At 40.1% G+C, this 23643-nt stretch overlaps 1 protein-coding gene across 1 annotated transcript; it reads left to right on the top strand.

Moving 5' to 3' along the window:
* Positions 1-6042: 6042 nt before the first annotated feature.
* Positions 6043-12793, top strand: setmar (SET domain and mariner transposase fusion gene). Its single transcript, XM_059329651.1, has 2 exons — positions 6043-6245; positions 11603-12793. The coding sequence occupies exons 1-2, from the start codon at positions 6132-6134 to the stop codon at positions 12410-12412; spliced, it is 924 nt and encodes a 307-aa protein (XP_059185634.1). The 5' UTR covers positions 6043-6131; the 3' UTR covers positions 12413-12793.
* The last annotated feature ends 10850 nt before the right edge of the window (positions 12794-23643 follow it).

Below are 23643 nucleotides of genomic sequence, written 5' to 3'. Positions count from 1 at the left end.
GAGGAGCGAGAGGGATCTGACGACACTGACTACACGCCTCTCTACACTGGCAACCTGACTGAGTGAAGTTGCTGCTAATCCATGTTAGTGTTCACTGGAGCATTAACTGGGATGTTAATTTTGGCTAGCAAAAAACAAAAACAAAATGTACAACAACTAAAACTACTTTATTGACACGTTGCCGTGGATATGCATTGTTCTGCTTCTTTCCTGATGAAGCTTGCCTTGTTAGTGACCTGACCTGTCAATCAAATCCTGTCAACCGATACTTTATCTTCTTCTAGTGTTGTCCTAAAAAAAATTCTGAGGTAATAAATGAAAAATGTTCTCATTTTGTATTGAAATTAACGAATCGAAATGTTTTTGCAGCCGCCATCAGCACCCCCTGCTGGAATTTTTGGTAGAATGCAGCTTAAGGCCCTTCCACGCTTGCCTCCCTGCTCAGACCAGGAGGTTGCCGTCTGATTGAAACCGGCCTCAAGTGGCCAGTCAAGGGATTGTAGCTTTGGCACTTCCACATTGGATTGCTGAGAACTTTGACCGTTTCACAGTGCTTTGAGTTCATAAAGTAAATTGTAACATTTCGGTTGCCTTTAAATGTTTTTAGCGTTCAGTTGCACTAAAAACACTCTAAGGTGTTGGCTGTTCATTTTTATGGTAAGTACAATTTGTTTTAAACCTGTTTTTCCCTAGCCAAAGTAGCATCCTACTTAATATCCCAGTTTACGTAAATTACAGATGCATATTGCTTTCTAGTTATTGCTAGCAAGTGACTTAGCAAAGGGCTAGTACCCACCCTCTTGTCCAAATATGGTCATTTCTGGCTCCAAAAAAAAACAGGATGGTAACTGCCAAACTCAAGGCTAGAAAACAATTGTCCACAAACTAAGGGGTGACATCACAGTGACTACAGTCTATTGTTTACTGCCACTACAGATGAATAAACAGAAGAACAATCTATGCGATTTTAACTGTCCGGTTATTCTTTTGTAGCACCAGTATTTCTACTCTGTTGCTGTTTTTTTGTTGTTTAAGTTTTTTCACCTAGGATAACTTTGGTAGAAAAGTAAAAAGTTTAATAAAGAAATACAGATCTTGTTTTTTTTTTAAGCTCAGAGTAGAGAACTAAATATGTTGCATGCCTCAGGAGGCTGATGAACCCCCTTGAGTCCTCGCTTAATTGCTTTGCAAAATCTTGTCATGTGAGTGAATCACACTGTCATTGCAGTTGCCTGGCAGCGGAGAAAGGCACCCAGGAGTCTCGTGGGATGACTGCTGCAGGGTGTGCGAATGCAGGCTGGTTTTCACTCAAAAGTTTGAATGCGGTGAGATATTGTTTGTTTGTTAGTGCGCTTGAATCCTTCTTTCTCATGTTTTTCACCTTTTAAATGCAATCCCTGAGTTTTCTCATCCTCTCTGTAACTAATCGCTGCATGTCTGCTTCCCTGTTTGTTTCACTGCCTTTGATGGCCTTTGATGAACTCAGTGGAGTAGTCAGAAAAAGCTCCTTTAAAACCTCTGAGGTCAACTCATTATAATCATGCATACTCAAGCTGACAAAGGCAGATGAGGGAAACCTTTGAAATTTCTTTTGTTCTCCACTGTCAGACCAGACAAGAGTGCATCCACTAGGCCACAGCGCAGCTCTCCTTACAAGCTGGGAGAAGCATCGCAGCCAATTTGAGGCCAAGTCAATCAGCACAGTCGCAGAGGGAGTGCTGGACTGTTGTTGATAATCTCCCCAGAGAACGTGCTCTATCATGCCTTTGGTTCATTAACTCCCCAACCAATTGTAGTCCAGCCTCAAAGTTCAGCTCTGTGTGTGTGTGTGTGTGTGTGTGTGTGTGTGTGTGTGTGTGTGTGTGTGTGTGTGTGTGTTCTCATTAAAACCAAAAGGATCCCTGACAACAGGCCCCATTACAGACCCCCAACAACCTGCCTCATCTGGAGCCAGGGAGGCTGTTTCACCCTATTGTCAGACAACACAATGGGAACCACAATGTCAAGTCACATTATAAACTCAAGGGGAAGGCCCGTTAAAAGACTACAAGAAAACGTGTACAATTATTCAATGAAGGGACACATCCTAAATGAACCTGAAATCATCAAAATTATGTTAAATTGAATTTTTTCCATTGATGTTTGGACTGAGCAATGGGAAATACTGTAAATTACTGCTCTAAGATCTGTGGCACATGGCAGGTAATGCAACTTTTTCACCAAATCCTTGAAAATGTCATCAGAATTAGTATTCTGGCCTAAAGAACAATATGTGGGAGCAATGGTTCCATGCCCCTAGCCCAATTTCAACTAAGTTGTAAGGGACAGTTTACCCCAAAATCCAAAGTACAATTTTTCCTCTTAGCTGTAGTGATATTGCAATTTAGATTCTGGATGTTGTTTCTGGGCAGGGTTAAGCATTGTTTCTGCTGTTTTTGGTTGTTAAACACATTGTTTTATATGTGAGAGTATCCCTCAGTGTGCAGTGCAACTACACAAAGAGCATGTAATATATAGGAGAAAGAAAGATTAAATAAGGGCTGCAACGTGTATTACTTCTAAGCTCTGTCATCAGTCTCTCACTAGCTACAGCTTTCTGTTTTGTGATTGCTGTTAGGACATCTTCTCATCATCAGCTCCATCAGGAGCTGGGGGGAAATGGACCGTACCGCAGCCACAACAGAAATCGCTGCAAGACATGGTTTCCCAGCACAGGAGGGTGACATTGCAGGGGCTGGAGGATGTGTTCCCAGTACAGCAGAGGTCCTCAGCATAGACTGAAGTCCCTTAGAGCTATTTCACTCTGGACAACGAGTATATTCTTTCCCAGCAATTTGACCCAATCAGAGGCCCCACTACTGACCTGGGTATTGACATTTTTCAATATGTTCTGTCTTACCTGGAGTCCTCAAATCCTGGCAGCTCATAGGGTAAATGAGGCAGGGTTTAATGGTGATTTTTACTTTTGACAGTGCAGTGATCCTTTATTCACTTTTGCAAAAAAAACAAGCTTTAAAAACACTAAAGTTGGACTGTTTCATAGCAACATTATTGGTTGCTAAAAGCTGGACCTCAGGTGACGTGGTAGACATTTGTCATGTTGTACATGAAAAAGTGGTGTGAATGTGAATTGATTTAAAGTGTGTGTAAGTAAATAAATAAATGCATTTTTCATTTTACTTTTCAGGGAGGATTTTCACTGTGTAAGAATCTCTTGCAATCACAATCTACCATCAGCTATCACAATATGATGGTACACATGTCTGCCATGTATTTTGAAAACTCTTCCATCTTTGAAGATCTGATTGTGGAGCACAAGTCATGAAGTTAAGTCATGAAGTACACATTATTTTCAGCTCAAACCTTGTATTAAAATGAGTCGAACAAACTGTCTGTTAGTTTATTGTCAAATACTTGTGCCATTTCCTTCTAACATTTCAGCTTGTGATTGAGTATGCAATCTGTGAAACCTGGAGGCAGGACTAATAACTGACAGCACTAATTTTGCCCAAGGACAAAGATGAAGGCTGATTCTCAAAGGAAAGTCCTTGGTCACTTGTGTGCAGCGTGGAAATGCCAGCTGACAGTGTGACCTCCCCCCCATCTGCCTCAGATAGCCACCAGAGGATAAACCACTGCACATGAATTACACATGGCAACACTGTTACACCATAGAAAGGTTAGGCACAGAGACAGGAACAGTACACAACTTTTTTTCGTGTCTACTGAAATAAGAAAAGAAAAGCCATTCGAACAAAATGAACAAACCTATACACCAGCCGGGAATCATACGACAGCAGACACCACAGTTCTGCTGGATTGTGTAAATGAACTTCAGTGAGAAAAGGCCTTGTATCATTATTATCCTCTCAGGCCTTTACCACCACTGTGCTGTGTTTGTCTGGGCTGCTGTGAACCCACAGAAGCCCACAGGCAGACTCACATGGCCATGTTTTCTGTTTTGTTGGCTCATGTGGCTAGTCAGAATATGTTCTTAGGCATTTTATGCTGAGAAAGTTGAAGAGTGTAAAAAGTCATCATTAAAGAAGACATAATATTTTAAATGCATGTGTTTGCCAAATGTGTTTTATTCCTTCTAATGTTCAATCATCCAGTTCAGTTGTGGATTCACAAGAAGAATACCAAGACTTTACCCAGCTAATCCTGCCATCTGCAGGGCATATGGCATTACTGCAGTTGCCTGAACAAAACTATTGCTTAATAAATATTATTATTAAATAAATAACTGCTTGTAATTGATGAGTTCGAGCTGAAAATAATGTGTTCTTCAAGACTTAACTGTTCACAATCAGATCTTCAAAGAAGGAATAGTTTTATAAATACATGGCAGAGCATCATATTGTACTATCATATTGTGATAGCTGATGGTAGATTGTGATTGCAAGAGATTCTTACACAGTGAAAATCCTCCCTGAAATGTAAAATGAAAAATGCATTTATTTATTTACTTACACACACTTTAAATCAATTCACATTCACACCAGTTTTTCATGTACAACATGACAAATGTCTACCACGTCACCTGAGGTCCAGCTTTTAGCAACCAATAATGTTGCTATGAAACAGTCCAACTTTAGTGTTTTTAAAGCTTGTTTTTCTGCAAAAGTGAATAAAGGATCACTGCACTGTCAAAAGTAAAAATCACCATTAAACCCTGCCTCATTTACCCTATGAGCTGCCAGGATTTGAGGACTCCAGGTAAGACAGAACATATTGAAAAATGTCAATACCCAGGTCAGTAGTGGGGCCCCTGATTGGGTCAAATTGCTGGGAAAGAATATACTCGTTGTTCAGAGTGATATGGCTCAAATTGACTTCCACACTGTTATTCCAGTCTATGCTGAGGTCCTCTGCTGTACTGAGGGGCGTCCTCTCTACCTTTAAACTCCTGAAGACCCAGCTCTTCAGAGAGTACCTTCTCTACTAGCACCACAAGATAATTCTACTCCTGAATGAATTGTCACTAGCACTTATTGCTGCATCAATGGCTCTTATCTCTTATGATGATGATGATGATGATGATGATGATGAATAAATGGAGATTTAAGGACAATGGAATATGATGTTATATGATACATCATTAACAAAGTGTCATTTTTTGTCAACATTTTTTTTTTTGCCTAAATCATCATGACGCCGGCCACCTATGGTAAAATCGCCTACATCCTCAGTTGATCAGATCATGTGATTTTACCCCTTTAAGATCATCACTTCGTTGACAATTTGCCATATTCATAGGCATCAGATAAGAACCCAGCAAAGAAGAGCTAGAGGGAGATTGTTTAGTTATCAGTTTAGTGTTTTATTGTTGACACTAATATTGGTAACACTTTACTCTAAGGTGTCTACATAAGAGTGACATGAGCGTGTCATAAACATGACATGGGATGTGTCATGAACATTAATGACACTTTGAAGTAACATAAATGCTCATGATACTTGTCATGTCATGTTTCTGACAGGCTTGTGTGACTCTTATGTAGACACCTTCAAAATAAAATGTTATTGTATCTTGCTTAAATCACAAAGGCACGCTCAAAAATTGCCGAAGTCGTTTATTTCTCTTAAGTTACATAATTTACACACAGTGGTATTAAGTCAATAGTTATCCTTTGTTACATCCTTTTTGAATGAAATGATCAATAAATGTCATATGTTACACTTTTGGTGAAGTTTTTTTATGTTTCCTGCAAAACCTGAAAAAATGAGTTCGATTGATTATTATATTATTGATGATTATTTTAACAGTGTGACGAAAGGAAGCAAAACATTGCTGGACAAATAAGACAGCCAGAATAAAACAGAATAAAAAAAGTGTGAGACCACGTTTACTGTATCTAACGCTGTCCTGCTCCACCCTCACAGCAGTTAACATGGAACAATTATCTCATGCTGAGCTGTATTTGTCCTTAATGAGCTGTAGCTGCCCACTTTGTCCTGAGTGTGGCCAGATGGTCAAACAATCCGGTTTATAATTACAATGGTGTGTTAATTCAAATGCGCCACTAGGGGGAACTAGTCGGTAAATGAACTACCGGAAGTTACAGCTTCTAGGTTTGAGTTGTGTACATCCCAGCTGATCTGCCGCTGTTTCATTTAAAACTTTGGATATGAATATTGACCACGGTATTATTGACGGACGTGTGGATTTAAGCAACGGCCTCGAAAATGTCCCCATTTTAATCGAGCGGAGTTCAACCGTCAAGACGTTTCCTGAATTCCAGGTACGTAACTTATTTTTCTGTCTAATGTTACAAGAGTTTAACTTATTTAGCCCTGAAATCCACCATAGTTCTGTAACTTTACTGTGGCAAGCTGTTTTAACATTTATGAGCTTGACCGGATATTCGTTATTGATATCGGCAAAGTTGTTTTTGCCCAGTAAAAGCTCTAATTCCATATATCTATTTACGTTTGAATAGTGTTCAAATGCACGTGGAACCGCATAAACATAAAGAAACATTTTCAGTCAGTCTTCAGGGAAAAAGTTTACCAACTTATATTTATAACCGAGTGAGAGTTCAGTTATATTTGCATACACGGTAATTAAATTAATCATATAAGGGTACCATCATTTGTATAGATGATCAATGACAAATTATCTCTGTTATGTTTACAAAAGGTACAAAACATTCTCCACAAGACAATTAGCAGGGTATATTTTCTATATTTTAAAGTAACTTCCTTAGCCTTGCCTTATAGTTAGTATAAGGCCATAAAGCCAAGCCCCTGTCTGAAGGTAATCAGTTTAATTTTAGGCCTCAAGTCGAGTACAGTAGCAGTACAGTTTATTCTTTCTCATACATTGTATTTCTTAAGCCTGTATCTTTCCTACTGTGACATGTCAAAGTGTCCTATAAAAAGACCTATTCTCAGTCAATTGCGATTTATGATTATGATTATGTGATTTATGGCTGTAAAACCTCACCCCATCTGTATCTGCTATGAGCCGGAGAATAAACCTGCATGACAACACGTACTGAGTCCACCAAGCAAAACTTACTTACATTAAAAATATGCATGCAAACAGTAGATGCATCCAAAGGCCTGTCATTAATGCTGCTGTTGTTCAGCGGTGTCATTCCTCCTTATATTACAATATACATTATTATATATCCGTCTGATCTAACAGTATAGTAAATAAATGATAGATACTAAAGCCTGACATACTGTTTAAAAACATTCCCAAAAATACTGATAAAAAAAGTTATGACCACTTTACATGTTTAAACTGAGGTTGGAAAAAAAACTTCTTAGTGCTCCCTTTACAATGTAAAGATGAATAAATGTCCACTGCATGACAAGATACTGTATACAGCAGCTTTAGGGATGTCTGAAATGCACTGCGGTAAAAGACTCCACTGACATGTGGACACTCCACACACAAGGTGCAGCCATAGAATAAAACACCATAATCATTTTTAATGCATTTTATTTATTGTGCCAATATTAATCCAAGTCCTACTTATTATAAGCTTTCTCCAGAAAACCTCTGGCTCTGGCAAAAACTAGATAACTACAAACATAGATATTTCCACTACCAACTTATAAAATTAAATACATTATCTTACCAGCAGATGGCAGCAGATCACCACAGGCTACAGTCACTTCCTCAGAGTACAACACAGGGAATCAGAAATAACCTCCACAGAGCCAAAGGAGTTGTCCTAGTTACGGGGCATCCCCTCCACTGCCTGAGACCGCTCTGACTATAATTTGGGTCTGACCGATATGGGATTTTTGAGACCAATATCTATTTAGGGGTGGAAGAATTTCCTGATAACAGATATGGCGGCTGATATAGTGATTTTCTTTTTTTAGCTGAAATGAAAATAGACCTTTTCTGTGTGGATCATGCACCAATTTTTCACCAATTTGACTCAGTTGAGGTATTCAGATCACTGCTCTTATAAATCAATGACATTCTTTATAAGTATGTAATGTATTACATTGTTAAAGAGATTACCATATTTTGAGAAGTAGTCCCACACCTTACTGTCTGTTCTCTGACACTTTCCCTTTGCCCTACAAAGTGTAACTGCATTAACTACACAAGGGATAAAACTGAGAATAACTTCTTTAAAGTTATTTCATGTTTTTTAACTGGCCAGCCAAATGGGTTATAGGTAGGTAAGTGATATGAAACGTATTTCTACATCTATTTCATTCATCATCATTTATTTGACCTTAGACCCCAAAAATGTAGGTACTGCACTCTGGTTTTGCTGTAAAAGGTTCTAATAGTAATGTTGCTGTCTTCTTTCAGCATTATATTTTGTTCTCAGTGAATAAACATGTTCAAATTTGTTTTGTTATAAGTGTATTTACTTAATATTTTAAGTCTTTTATTGTTTTAGACTTAATATTATAAAGTATTGTTATATTTTAGTCTTAATAAAATTGTATCTTACTTTTTAACTTCAAGAAGTTTCAGCCTCTGAATGTTGACTGAAATGTTCATTAATTATTATTATAGTTGCCAACTACGTCCGCAGCAATATACTGCTGTCACAATATACCTTGATATGAAATTGGACAGTTATCAGACAATGTGCATTTGTCTGTTTACAGTAGATTTTCTTGCATACTCTACTTACTTAAATGGTCAAACAGACAATAATAATAATAACTAGGCCTGTAAACAGGACTGAACGGGACCGAGCCGAGTGGAGCCGTCGGGGGAGGCCATGTCAGCGCAGGCCACGTCGGGCGCGGTGCTGTAGGCTCAGTCCCTATGCGTACGAAATGGTGTGGCGCTGCCACTACCACTGTGCTCTGGGTAGGGGTAAAACATGTTACTTGCAGTTGCCAGCAGGGGGCGCTATGACTGTGTGTCAATATTGACATGTGGGTGTGTTCCGGGCTGGCCCCTAATCACCTGTGTGAAAGTTGGGACAGATTGGACAATGTATGGTCAAGTAATCCAGTCTGGTGTTAGATGGCGAGACGCCATATTTTTCTGCCATGCCATGCCCACATAGTGTGACCGTTGGTAAAGCTTTCAATAACTTTTGATCCCAAAGGTCTTGTGATGCTACTGACCAAGTTTGAAGGCAATAAGGTGAAATTTGTAGGAGGAGTTTGTTAAAGGATGCAACGTGGTCCTGTGATGAAAGGGGGCGTGGATATAGCATAAGGGGCGGGGCTTGTAGAAGTGTTAAGGGCTGGACTCTGATGAAGCATGAGAAATTTGGAGGAGATGGGACAAAGAATGGGAAAGTTATAAGAATGTCGTGTTTTATGGCGAGACACCATATTTTCCCGCCATGCCACGCCCACATAGTGTGACAGCCGGTAAAGCTTTCAATAACTTTTGATCCCAAAGGCCTTGTGATGGTACTGACCAAGTTTGAAGTGGATCGGGTAAAATCTGTAGGAGGAGTTTGTTAAAGTATGCGGGGTGGAAATGGGGAAAATGCCATATTCGATCCAAGATGGCCGACTTCCTGTACGTTTTAGAGAATAGCCTCCCCAGACTTTTTGGTGCGTCTTCCCATGATACACGTATGTACCAAATTGCGTGTGTCTACGACAAACCTGTGTGAAATAATTATATTTAGGGGGCGCTAGTGAGTCATTTTGCCACGCCCATTCTTGCGAACACTAGAATACGTAAATTTCACGTGAGATTGACATGTATTCAAAATGTGGTGAGTTTTTGAATATGATAAAGCTGCCAAATTCATTCTGGTGTTAGATGGCGAGACGCCATATTTTGCTGCCATGCCACGCCCACATAGTGTGACCGTTGGTAAAGCTTTCAATAACTTTTGATCCCAAAGGTCTTGTGATGCTACTGACCAAGTTTGAAGGCAATAAGGTGAAATCTGTAGGAGGAGTTCGTTAAAGTATGCAGCATGGAAATGGGTAAAAACGATGAATTGTGCTATATTTAAACCAAGATGGCGGACTTCCTGTTGGGTTTGAGGTATGGGTCCAAGAGGGTTTTTGGTGCGTCTTTACATGCTTAATGTGTGTACCAAATTTCGTGTCTCTACGTGAAACCTACTGCTGGGGCTAGGTGTAAAACATGTTAGTTCCTATAGCCAGCGGGGAGCGCTATGTCTGTGTGTCAATATTGACACGTGGGTGTGTTCAAGGCTGGCCCCTCATCACATATGAGAAATTTGGGACAGATTGGACAATGTATGGTCAAGTTATCCAGTCTGGTGTTAGATGGCGAGACGCCATATTTTGCCGCCATGTCATGGCCACATATTGTGAAGGTCAGTAAAGGTGTTGAGAAGTTGTGTTCCCCAAGGGCTTGTGATGGTACTGACCAAGTTTGACATCAATGGGATTAAATCTGTTGGAGGAGTTATGTAAAGTATGCAAGGTGGTCATTTTATGAAAGGGGGCGTGGATAAAGCATAAGGGGCGGGGCTTGATGAAAGATGGTTATGTAGAAGTGTCGAGGGCTGGACTGTGATGAAGCATGAGAAGTTTGAAGCAGATGGGACAAAGTATGTAAAAGTTATAAAGATCTGTTTTTTTCTGGCGAGACGCCATATTTTGCTGCCATGCCACGGCCACATAGTGTTAGCGGCGGTAAAGCTTTCAATAACTTTTGATCCCAAAGGCCTTGTGATGGTACTGACCAAGTTTGAAGTCAATTGGGTGAAATCTGTAGGAGGAGTTCGTTAAAGTATGCGGCGTGGAAATGGGCCAAAACGATGACAAGTGCGATATTCAATCTAAGATGGCTGACTTCCTGTAAGTTTTCGGGTATGGGTTGTTGAGGGTTTTTGGTGCGTCATCTGATGATAGACATATGTACCAACTTTCGTGTGTCTACTTGAAAAAAACCTATATTGTGAAGCTGTTTTGAAATTTTCAAGGGGGCGCTAGTGAGTGTGTGGCGTAGTTTGAGCCACCGTGAGTTCTCCTCAGCAGGTAGGACACGGAGTATAATCAAAGTTCAGGATACTTTTATTTAATGCAGTTTACCAACAGGTTACCAACAGTTTACAGAGCCGTTCACAGGCTTTATGCTGCCGTGCTCTGTCTGCTTGTCTGGTCCAGACTGTGTGTGTGCTCCAGTCATTCCCCTTCCAGGTCCAGCACGCTACTGTGTTTTAAAAGGGAGAGAGTGATTAGCTAATGCTGTGCAGTTGTGTTAATCACTCTCACCTGGCGCTGCTCTCCTGAGCCCTCTCCACACCTCTCTCCTTCAGCTGATGCACCACGCCCCCTCCACAGAGTGGTTTTGCAACGTCCGTTGTCGCGAATACCAGAATACGTAAATTTCACGAGAGATTGACGTATATTTCAAAAAATGTATTAGGGACCGAGCACCTTCGGTGCTCGGTCCCTAATAAAAGTAATATTTATATTAATAGCTGTATAATAATGTAGACATTGATACTGTAAAACTGTGTTTTATGCTTTCTGAGATAGATATCATATCATCACTGCCCTATCGCCTAGCAATGTTAAAAGAAAAACAATAGTTTTCACTTGAATATCTGCATGAATTATGGGCATTTTGGTCTCATATCTTTTCAACTGCTTTCTGTTTGTTTTGTGTTTATTCATTATTTACAGTTTTAAATTATACCTGCTCTTTTTTGTATTTTTCCAGTATTCCCCAGATAATACTGAGGGCCCAGGATGCAGTATTGACCCCAGTGAGGTCACCCTTCCTGGATGCTCATGTGTGTCCCACTCCTGCTTCACTGACTCCTGCTCCTGCCTGCAGACACACGGGCAGGCGTACGACAGCACCGGCACTCTGCTAAACCTCAGCAGAACAGACTCTGCTTACAGCTCACCTGTGTTTGAGTGCAATGCCCTGTGCACCTGCAGCGACGCCTGCTCCAACCGGCTGGTGCAGAGGGGGGTAACGCTCAGGTTGGAGGTTTACAGCACCGAGCAAAGGGGCTGGGGGGTGCGGACGCTAGAGGCAATCCCACATGGGACGTTTGTGTGCGAGTATGCAGGAGAGGTGATCAGCTTTAAGGAGGCCAGATGCAGACAGTTGTCCCAGAGATCTGAGGATAACAACTACATCATTGCCGTAAGGGAGCACGCAGGGACGGGCTGCATCACTGAGACATTTGTGGACCCCGCCGTGGTGGGAAACGTAGGTCGCTTTCTGAACCACTCCTGCCAGCCTAACCTGTTTATGCAGCCGGTCCGCGTGCACTCCGTGGTTCCTCGGCTGGCACTGTTTGCTGGGCGGAACATTGATGCGCAAGAAGAGCTGACGTTTGACTACTCAGGAGCAGATAGTAACCAACTTCCTGTAGAGCAGCTGCCCACACAAAGAGACGCTGCCGTACAGGCCAGTAGGACAGACGATACACCCAAAGAGCTCCAGAGGAAAGAGTGTCACTGTGGTGCCAACAACTGTGTTCAGTTCCTTCCATTGGATCTATCTATTATAAACTGATGAAGTGAAAATAAATTTCATACCAGAAATGTTTTTATCTGTATGTGATGATTTGTTGTTTCTGAATAATGGAAAACACTTGATGCCTTTTCTTCAGATAAACTATTTTAAACTATGTCTCTTTAGTTTAGTGTTCCCTTGGATCCTTAAAGTCTTAAAATGCATTGAATCCTTTAATCTAAATCTAAAAGGAAGGCCTTAATTGGTATTATTTAAAAATAATTGAATAAAACTTTAATTTAGGCAAAGATTTTGAGGCATGACTGAAAATAAAAAGCAGAGTATTTTGTACAACTTCTACCTTCATCTTTGCTACGAGACTAACATCACATTTCATGTTGCAATAAACATTCAGGAAAAATTGTCCCTTACCCTAAATAATCGTGGTTGGTTCATGTTTTTGTTCTCTTCAATTTTGGGTATTGTGAAATTGTTCTTAAATTTACTCCTATCAAGTATGTTTATTAATTAAATATGTCATTCTAGTAAGCACAAATAATGTAACAAGAACATATTTTTTGGATGAAAAAATATTTAAAAAAATGAAAAATGCCAATGATGAAACTTACACAATGAGAATCTTGAAATACACTTTATAACTAGTTATCTGCAAATTCTGCCAACCAATTTAATGCTTCACAGGCATAAACATTGCATTGCCAGTTTAACCAAATACAGAGCCACATAACGTCTCTAGACACTTCTAATAGGAACCCTGCCGTTATGTCTATTTTCAGTTTCCCTAACATCTTTGTTAATTCACCCACTCAATAGAACAACACAATATGCGACTTGTTGATGGCTCCATAAACGCAATCAGCTGGATGAGTCATGTCCGTGCCCGTCATTGTTTCCTGTGTAGTTCCCCGGTGTCTCCTGTCTCCCACACAATGCAGGAAGAAGCAATAACAACAGAATCTCAAGGATAGAAAAACAATTTTACAACAAAAAACAACAAGAGAGTAAACTTGTTGACACTCCTGTCTCTGCTTAAACTTGTGCAATCCATTCACCTACCAGGGGATGCTTGTTCTGTATAGGACATTTCCCACCAGATATACAGTGTTCCACTCTCATCTTGTCCTGGCACATTTAAGTCCCATTTCTCACACGAATCATGAATCTGGAAGGAGCTAAAGCATCATTTGCACTGACAGACACGGGGGGGAATTATGTTCAATAGGTTTCTTTTAATAGCCACACAGAATTGATCTTTCCGCCCTTACAGAAGCTGTTCGTAATAAGATGATGTCATGTTGGTCAAAAAACAAAACACCAAAGTAATAGCTGTCATATGTTTCCATCAACTTGACATTTCTATTCTGTCTTCATACAATGCAGCCTCCCCTTGTAGATATTCTCAGCTTCTCATTGCTCTCAAAGCTCAAGAGAGGTGGGACCAATTAAAAAGGGCCAAGGGGTATTTCTGATATAGAAACAGACTTTATTCCCCTGTCAAAGGAGGGGCGAAGGTGTCCCACTTCAGTGTGACCATTCTGAAATCAGGACCTTCTCCGCTCAATCTGCCCCGATTCTAGTCTAGACCTGCTTTTATCTTATTAATATCCACATCTGGGTTAATTAGGATGGAGACCGTGTTTCATCCAGAAATGGGACCAGTGCTCCAGCCGCACTGGGCCTGAGAGAGACTAAATGGTGGGGGGAGATGGAAGCCCTCTGCCGATCGGAGCCTGCTGTCAAGTTGATTGGTTTTTGTGTCACCCGGTGGGGAGGCGAACAGCGCAGGAGGTTGTTTTTTGACCTATATTTTCTCCTCTGTGAGGGTTACCTGAGTTTTTCCTTTTATCAATTGGTCAGAAGTTTGCATTGCACTTGATCACTTCTACACTCAGGAATTAAAAATGAAACTTAAAGGTAGTACATTTTATTTATCGTCTTCCCAAGAGTTAAATGAGAAGATTACATTCCGAATGTTTGCATGGTTAGTATGAAACTACAACCAGCAGCAGGTTAGCTTAACTTAGTGCTAAGACTGGTACTGGTCAACAGGAAAATGTACTGAAGAGCAGAAAGAGATTCTGGCATTGTTGTTAGGAAAGAAGAGAAGGAGACGACGAATCAATGTCTCCTCCATCTAGGCTGACTTAGAAAAGTACAACCATTCACAGGGTAAACCAGCACACACTTCTTTGCAATTGGTTGATACGCAATGCAAAGATGCAAATTAGCTTTGCCATCCAAAGGTCTGGTCATGCCTTTGCCATGGTGTGAAAGATAATTTGCAACGGGGCCTAACTGTGTGCTAAAAATAAAATCTGCCTACCCGCACCTCTATAGCTAACTCATTAACACTTTACATCTTCTTTGTGTAATACGTACACAAACTGAAGTGTTTGATGCAGGCACTATGCCCATATATCTCCTCCGAAAACCACACGTCATGGTAACAATCAGTTTCTGTATGCGTTAAACAAGTCAAAAGATCAGCCCTAACATTGGCCTTTAATTTAATTTAATTTAATTTAATTTAATTTGATTTTCAACTGGCTCTGTGTCTCTGCAGTGCCTGCAGTACATGCAGATCCGGGGCACCCAGCAAAAGTCAGCCGGATGATGCAGATTAAGAGGTACTAGTATTCATTTTGGTACGTGTAGCTCTATGGATAAGCAGCTGCCAGCCATAGCTTCAAAGTGAACATACAGTTGTCAGAGTGATATCGATCTTGTCATCTAACTCTGGGCAACACGTCAAAAGGGAGTATTTGCCAAAATGTCGACCTTTTCCCTTTAAAGTTGTCAAATTGTAGCATGTAATCAGATGCATACAGCAGTAGTATAATACAGAAAATAAATATAATAAATCAAATCAAATTGTTTTGACATGTTCAAGGTGCAGTCTGAAAGAAATAGCAGTCAGAGCAGCAGTAGAACATGTAACATAATAGATGCTATTTATTATCAGAATTACTGTACTGCCATGTGGCTAGATGGAAAGTGTGTCTGTAGCCTTGGAGAAAACTAGGACAAAGATTATGCAGAGGAAAGAAAGATACCCAGGCATTTCTTAAACCGAAGGATGGAAATGTATAGAAAGTTCTGGGTCAGGGTTTCTCTCTCCACCATCAGCAAAATCCTGCAGTGGTTTGGTATTTTACCTCTGCTACCAATAGATTCAAAATTTAATTTGATAACAAGAAGCAGTCAATAATCCTTTCAATCTGTGGCCCTATTTGTTGTGCCCTTGTGATAAATGAGATTCCACTGTCCTTACAACAAATCTACTACGATTATAAGGAAAAACAATCTCTGTTCAAATGCATGACTCATGTCATTTTTGAGTCAGATGTCCCTGGGATCCCTATGGCAACCGGCTATGCGTACAGGAGGTGATTTGGACAGCAGTGGTTGGTTCGGACGTGCCTGGAGGCTGTTCTCAAATCCTGGCTGTTGAAGAGCTGGGCTGCAAATGAATGGCTCCTTTCCAGGATGGTCACCTAGCAACCACCAGTTAATCACATGAGGTGAACTTCCCCACCGAACCTGCTACGCACCCCCTCCGTACCGAAACAAACATGTCCAGGATGCCTTACAGTTCTGGGCCACTGTATTTTGAGAGTGGCAACAGTGTCTTGCATCTCAGAAAATAAGTCTCTGAAGGAAAATATTTTTTTAGAAGACTACCTGAATAGAAATACAGCTCTATGTGGTTGCTTTGCATAGTGGTCAACATGGACACAAGCATAAACAAGACCCATAGTTACGGGTAGTGTCTATGATGTAAACAAGTAGTAGTTAGTTACCCTTGTCCCAGTAATACAAACAAGTTATAATACGTTTATTGATATAATAAGCCTTAGAGGAACAAGTGCTTTTGCACCACTCTGTGCTTGGGCAATAATTTTTATTTTGAAATGAAATGAAGTAAAAGCACTGTTCGTATGAAGCCAATGACAACAGGTTTGCAAAGAGGTTCACGCTGCGAACGTAGAAGTGTGATCTCTCAGTCACATACACACCCGTGTGTAGGACTGACCTCGGTGATCATCCAAAAAAATAGACCCCCCAGAAATATTGCAAGCCAGTATATATAATGATAAAGCGACCACAGAGTGAAAAGGTTAAATGTTGTGATCTGACCTAAATATGTATTTTGCTAATGGAGCATTGTGTATGCCTTAGTGACATCTAGTGGTGATGTTACAGATTGCAAACCAACTTAATACCCCTTTGCTCACCCCTCCTTTTCCAAGCTTGTAGAGGACCTACAGAGTCCTTCAAGTAACGTAAAAGCATGTGAGCTCTCTCTTGAGCCAGTGTTTGTTTTCTCCACTCTGGGCTTCTGTAGAAACATGACATTGTGACAAAGTGTCAGACTGCCTGATTATGGCTTAGTTGTCATACCAGCCCTGCATTGCAGCTGGATTGGTTGAGGTTAGGCATTGACCTTGAGTGGTTAAGGTCAGGATAGCCCATTGATCAGGGGACAGGACCTGAACAAATCAGGTACTGGTTGCCTGCACAAGCATGGACGAACAGTTCTTCATTTCTTATTAATTATATAAAACTATAAAACATAGTTCATACTCCACTCAACATGCTCTCACTTAGGCTGCCTAAAGGCTAAGTGTTAAAGACAATAGTAGATTGACACCACTCCCATGTCGTTAAGTCTACAGTCTTCATTTTTTTTAAGTTTATTGCAATAAAGACTGGAAACAGAATCCAGACTCTGTCCAAAGGTGATGCCCCTTATATATCCTTTGTTATCCTTGCAGCCAAAGACTGTATAGAAATATTGGACATTGTCACAGTTGGTGACGCTCACTGGGTTGTAGACTGTGATTTTAAAGCCTTGAGTTTGGCACGTTGGCATGTTGGTTCGTCAACCAGCCCCTGGGTGGGTCACTATGTTACTAGCTTATGCTTGAGCTAGCTAGCTGGTTTGGTTAACTAGTAGCATCTGTTATTCAAAATGAACAGCTGATTCCTTAGTGTCTTTTAGTCGAACCAAACACTGAATAAGGCATTCTTAAACAACCCAAAAAATTGGAATGAACTTTGATGAAATGAAAACATACTGAAGCATCAAAGTTAGCTATGCCCTGAAGCATACCCTGTTTTATCTTCTATTTAACTCTAAATGGGACCATAATTTACTAAATGAACATCATGCTGTATTGAAGAAGACTTGACACGATAGGACCATAACCTTATCAGTAAAATATTTACAGAGGTAATAAACCATTTGGAAATAGGACCATTTTCCCATTGACTTGCATTCAGTCAGACTTATTTTGCATCTAGTGGCATCGCCCCCTGCTGGCCAACAGAAATAATACATTTTAAAAGCACTTGTGCATTTGATTTACTTTTCAGTCCTGGAGGTTGCCACTTGGCTGCAGGCTTACTTTGATCTGATCTTTGATCTGAGGCTGATAAAAGTTACCTGAATGTCTTGCCAAGTGTAGCTTATAAGGTAAAAGATACAAAGATACGCTTATAAGAGCAGTGCATCACACTGATAAAGGAGTGAGACATTATTTCAGGATGAGTGACCAGTGGAGAAATTACAACTGGCAGTCCATTTATTCAAAAATAGAGCACCTCTCTGATGAGGGCGCAGATGTCCTTTCCTTGAATTCTGCAGCCAAGCAAAAGAGAAGAAGGCAGCAATCTGCAGGGCCTCAGCTGGCAAAGACATTTCAAAGTCCAATTTGAAACATTTCTGTCAGCTCTTGATTTAGTTTTGAATGAAATTGGTTGTTTCTTTGAACCACAATGTGCTGCACATTTTCAATTGTCTGTTTCTGTTGTACTGGTGAGATATCAACATATTCAACAGTATATTAAATTAATCTTTGAACTTTGGCCATTAAGTTGCAATAATAATCAAGTCTATGTATAAACATTTTTAGAAATGTGTTTTACTCTTCCCCCACCAACACACTAGATGAGATCTTCTTTAATTCCCTGTTCTGCTCCGACAGGTTGTCTACTGAAGTAGGTTGTATTTTGCAGCTTCACTTCAGTGGAAGGGGATGCCAATGGGGGTTTTTCAAACTGGTTCCTCCCATCACAGATGTGAAGTTATATTTGGCCCAGGACACCTGCAGCTGGCTCAGCAGGAAGTTGTGGAGCCCTAGAAGCACCCGCCTCCACAGCTGCTCTACCACCCATCAGACGTACACATGTAGTACATACATATCTTAACTATATTAACAGTGTACACATTCTTAACTAAGCAGTTTCCCACTATTCTGCATGCTTAAAGGTGGCAGAGTGGATTTTAGAAGATGTAAATAAAAGGGAAACAAGTAAAAATTGATTTTTTTGATTTTCTCAAGAACCTGGTAATGATAGGTTTTATAATAACCTGTTTGTCATTATGTCATACTTACAATCTTACCTCAAATGATCCCACTGAAGCTACATGCTTGGTGGAACATGTTAATGCTCTTGACAAGGGTATTGCAATTGTGGAAGACACTTGCATGTCAGGCTGAGACCCATCACGTGGATCAGGCTTCATTTTTAAACCTTGTGCAACAGCGCACTGATAAATAGTCCATCACAAGTGTTTCTGTGCAAACTAAGCTGTGACAATCCCATTACCAGTCCTGTTTCAGCTTTGCAGGACAGACTTTGTGTTCATTCCAGAAATATTATCTAGAAGTATTATTGTTATTAACTTGTTGTCTGGGGCAGATATATATCGATATATCTGATTTGTATAATAATTAAAGGTGCAAAAAGCAAACCAACTGTAATATAATTACAATGTGCAGATCTAAGACAGAACAATTACCTTGAATTTGGGGATTTACATTTTTTTTATTCTTTTTATAAATATATTTTTGAATTTATATGATATATACTTACTTACACAGGCTGGTGGTAATAACCAGGGAGGTTATGAAGTTTAGTGAAAGTGTCCTCCGACCCCACTGATCCTAATGGATTACCTGCAGTCAAAGCAGCTTATAGAACATGTCCTGCAGGTTCAATAGGTGACTTCAGACCACCACCTCCTTGGATACTGCTCTCCTTCAGATGGACTATTTCAGGAAAGTGTTTAAGCAGTTTACAAAACCTCTACTTGCATCTGTCTCTACAAAACAAACATCTGGCAGTTAATTTCCCAGGGCATTTGTGTATGGTCTGGCATATTGATTATGCAGTAACCAAGGGGATGTGGTGAGGTGATCCTCCTCTCTGTGCACAGTGTCTGAGAAGAGGGCACCTGTTGAATGAAGCTGGCTATCTGAGCAGGACACAGTCTATTGTAAGAGCTTGACAGAAAATTGTTATCTGAAAACATATCACCAGTACACTGAATACAAGATGCAGCACAAAATGTGAAACTTATTTTCCTACATTGATAATAAGTTATACTACAATATCACTGGGCCTAATTAGAATATCTCTGCAGTTGGTCTAATCAGACTATTACCATTGGGAATATGCAAGCCATTATAACAGCATAATTGTCTTTTATTTTTAGTGAGGTAGAGCTCTACCTTATACTAGGGTGCCGTACCAATACCTGTTGTCTTGCAGTCAAGTCAGGAGGTTGAACCTCTCTTTTATGTCGTGCAACAAGATGAATATCGACTAAAAGAAGAAGAGGAGGCTTCTTCGAACAGTCTCATTTCTTACAGGGTTTGTTGGGAGGGGCTGATAACTATGTGGCCATGATCTGAGTAAACTGAGGACTGGTAAACCTCTTAACTTTTCACTCTGCAGCTGACTCGACTCTCCAGGGACATGCGATGTCATTAACAGTCTGCATACGGCTCAGAAAGCCTTGCAGACAGAGAGCGGATAATAGACTGTTGTTTGTGCGACCTTCCTCTCACACTACGCTCCAAGGTCCTGTGCTCACTGTTTGATGTCAAAGTGTGTTTTTCCGCCACACTAGTTCACATCACGTACTTTTGTCCTCCATTTATGCATGTCACATACTGATCCTGAGAAAGTCTCGACTCATTGTTCCAGTTGTCAGAGCTCCATTACTAGAGTTTATATTGCTAAATAGAAAATAGATCAGAGCATGTGGGCAGGTTATGATGCTATGGGCCCCTGGACACAGACATGCAAAATGCCCCAACACCTCTCCAAGATAAAAACAACACACGCACACACACACACACACACACACACACACACACACACACACACACACACAGTTGTTTAGCCTTTTTTTAATCATTATTCTGTGTCTCTTTGTGGTCATATTGCATCACTTTGTAATTGTTTTGCTCTTTGTATGTTCTGCCAGTGGCTTTGCCCCTATTTGTAATAATTCATTCATTCATTCATTCATTCATTCATTCATTCATTATCCTTAAACGCTTTATCAGGTTGCAGGTTTTTGTAATCAGTTTGTCAACTTTGTGTCTCTTTGTAGTTTTGACTGCTTTTGTAGTTGTCTTTTTGTCTTTGCAGCTGGTTTGGATCTCTTTGTAGTAGTTTTAGGTCTCTTTGTAGTTATTTTGTATCACTTTGTGACTGTATTGATCTTTTTTGTAGTAAGTTTTTTTTGCCTTGTGGTTGTTTTGCCCCTTTTTTAGTCATGCTTCTTTGTAGTTATTTTGACTCTATTTGTAGTAGGTTTGTCTCTTTTTGTAGTTATTTTGACTTTGTAGTAGCTTTGTGCCTCTTTGTAGTAATTTTGTGGCTTTTTTGCTTCTTTTCATGTCATTTTATAGTCATTTTATGTTTCCTCTGACACTTTGGGCCCCAGGGCTTGTGCCTGCTAAACCCCTTTCAGTAATCCTTCCATGTTGTACAGAACATACATTTGTGGACGTCAGAACTGGTGAAGTTAAAGGAAGTTCTATTGGTATTCCACATTTAGCTTGAAATCGCTAATAAGTCATTATCTATGCCTCTTGCTCCCAGCGGCATCATGTCTTCAGTGGTTCACTGTCCCAGATCCAGAACAGCAGTTAGAGGCCACCTTATTGTTTATAGAGTTACAGAGCTTTCCATATCTCCTTTAAAAAGGTTAGACTTGATATGGACTTAATCTCTGTCATCAAATCCAGATTGAATATTCCTTCCAAGAGGAATAATGAAAACACAAGAGACTCTTTGTTCTTAATACATTTAGCTCTACTCTGACATTTCTGATGAATGCCAGGATTAGTTTGCAGGCATGGCCCACACAGAGGACTCTCGAAGCCTCAGACGAGAAAACTACCAACCATTGTGCCCACACATCGCTGCTCAGGGAAGGCCTGAATCTGCATCTCGCAATCTGTGCACCCACACAGATGGTCGCTGCATTTTGTCATTCCTGTGTCTCTGGTGCATTCTGAGCATGCAGATGCTATATTCATTAAAGTGTTAGTCATGTGTTAAATCTGTAAGAAAAACTGGCCCCTGTATCTAAATCTGCTACAAGTCAGACCAGCGATCAAGATGAATCATAGCTCCCTCCCACCAAACTTGTGCTCTTTTTTATGACCCTTACAGTGCTTTGAAAAACAATCTGCTGTGGTCATGTATTGTGTGTGGAACCCTTCTGGCAGCAGACAAGCTCTTTAAGTTCAGGAAGGGTACTAATATGACCAAAATACCCTGAGAATAAAGAAAACATAGTGTTTATCAAGCTGCAAATCAAAGCATTTCTGACATCAGAAGTGCTGCAATTCACAAACACAGCTGCAGTTGCGTCTACTTTTATTTATATTTTTATTCACAATCCATTTTTTGCTCTTTGGTACAATGGTAGCCAGTCGTCTGTACACTGTATCCATGACAACTGAGTACTCAGTGATTTGTATTCAACTTCACTTAATGTCAAATTTAACCAAAGCCTGGAATACCTTCAGTTAAAAAAAGGTAAGTCTCTTAGATACTGTGATGTCATGACTTGGACATCACTGTATTTAGACACACGGCTTGTGTCAGAGACAAAGCACTTAATCTTCATCCTTCCTTTCACATTGATTATGATTCAACAAAAGGAGAAGCATAGACTGTTTTTGCACAAGTGGTTGAAATGTACTTTTGATAGAATTTGTGATATAATTGGATAATGGTGACTGATTGCACAACCAGTAAGAGTGGAAAGAGTGTCTGACAGTAATACATCCCCAATAAAAACAGAAGGCATCAAATTCAGAATTCAGAGTGGTTTTTAATTGAATATTATGTCTTTTTTTCTTCTTCTTCTTTTTTTTTTTTTACGTTTTAGACAACCTCCTAACTTTTTGGAACTGTAAGTATTTTTTTCTCTGGGCTTTATGTCAGAATGTGAGAAATGTTTAATATAAAGTAGGTTTTCACATGCAAGGAATTTGCAAAAATTCTGATGAAAATATTTTAAAAATACAATTGGCAATACGATGGTGCAGTGGTTAGCATTGTCGAATTGCAGCAAGAGGGTTATCACAAGACTGGAACGGGCCAGGAAGAAAAATTAAACAGGAGTGGGCGGAATGGGAATCACAATAACAATGATAATTGTTTATATGTAAATAAATACTGTCAGAGACAGCCCTCCAAAGAGTTATAAAAAAAAGGGCTCCAGCAACTAGTGTAGTGTGGTCACCCCTTTGTGTGTTTTTATGGTTTTGTGCCATTTAGAATTTTTTACAGTATAAAGAATAAAGAAAAATACGTACAGAGATACATACAGAGCTAAATTTACCCAAAGATGTAACATGTAGTGTCTGTAGAGGGGTCCTGGAGGTCCTAGGTTGCAGCTAATTGCCAAATGATGTAATGATATGCTGCAGTCTGCCCTTGTCCTTGGCGGTGGCAGCAGGGTACCAGCTGGGGATGGAGGAGGTGAGGATGGACTCAGTGATGGCGATGAAGAAGAGCACCATTATTGTCTTTTGCAGGTTGAACTTCATCAGCTGTCGCAGGCAATACGTCCTCTGTTGTTCTTTTCTGATAAAGGGAGCTGATGCTCTGCTCCCACTTAAGGTCCTGAGTGATGTCAACACCAGGAATGCAGCACATTAAAACATGAATAACAGTGTAGAAGGTTTTTTTTGGCTTCAGTGTACAACTTAGCAATCTGCAGCCATTTACATGTCAAAGACCTCACTGAGCTCAGTGAAAAGCAGATGTGGAATGTAGAAAAAGAGGAGAAGCACTTTTATGGTAATGGCCACTCCTGCAACCACACTTACTCCACTCTTTTCATCCATCTAGATTCTGTAGCTAAGAAACCAAATGAACAGCTCATCAATGGGTTTTGTTATTTCCACTGAGCCCATTTAAGGAATGAAAGTGCTTCTCTCTCTTTCTCTCAT

This window comes from Centropristis striata, chromosome 3, assembly GCF_030273125.1.
Source record: "Centropristis striata isolate RG_2023a ecotype Rhode Island chromosome 3, C.striata_1.0, whole genome shotgun sequence".
Taxonomy (NCBI): Eukaryota; Metazoa; Chordata; class Actinopteri; order Perciformes; family Serranidae; genus Centropristis; species Centropristis striata.
The sequence above is the reverse complement of the archived record's forward strand: the minus strand, read 5'-3'. Positions and strand labels throughout refer to the sequence as shown.

Excerpts from the sequence above, each read along its gene's own strand:
- setmar (XM_059329651.1), top strand. The coding sequence starts at position 6,132 with ATGAATATTGACCACGGTATTATTGACGGACGTGTGGATTTAAGCAAC. Across the intron at positions 6,246-11,602 it reads AGACGTTTCCTGAATTCCAG|TATTCCCCAGATAATACTGA; the intron begins GTACGTAACTTA and ends GTATTTTTCCAG.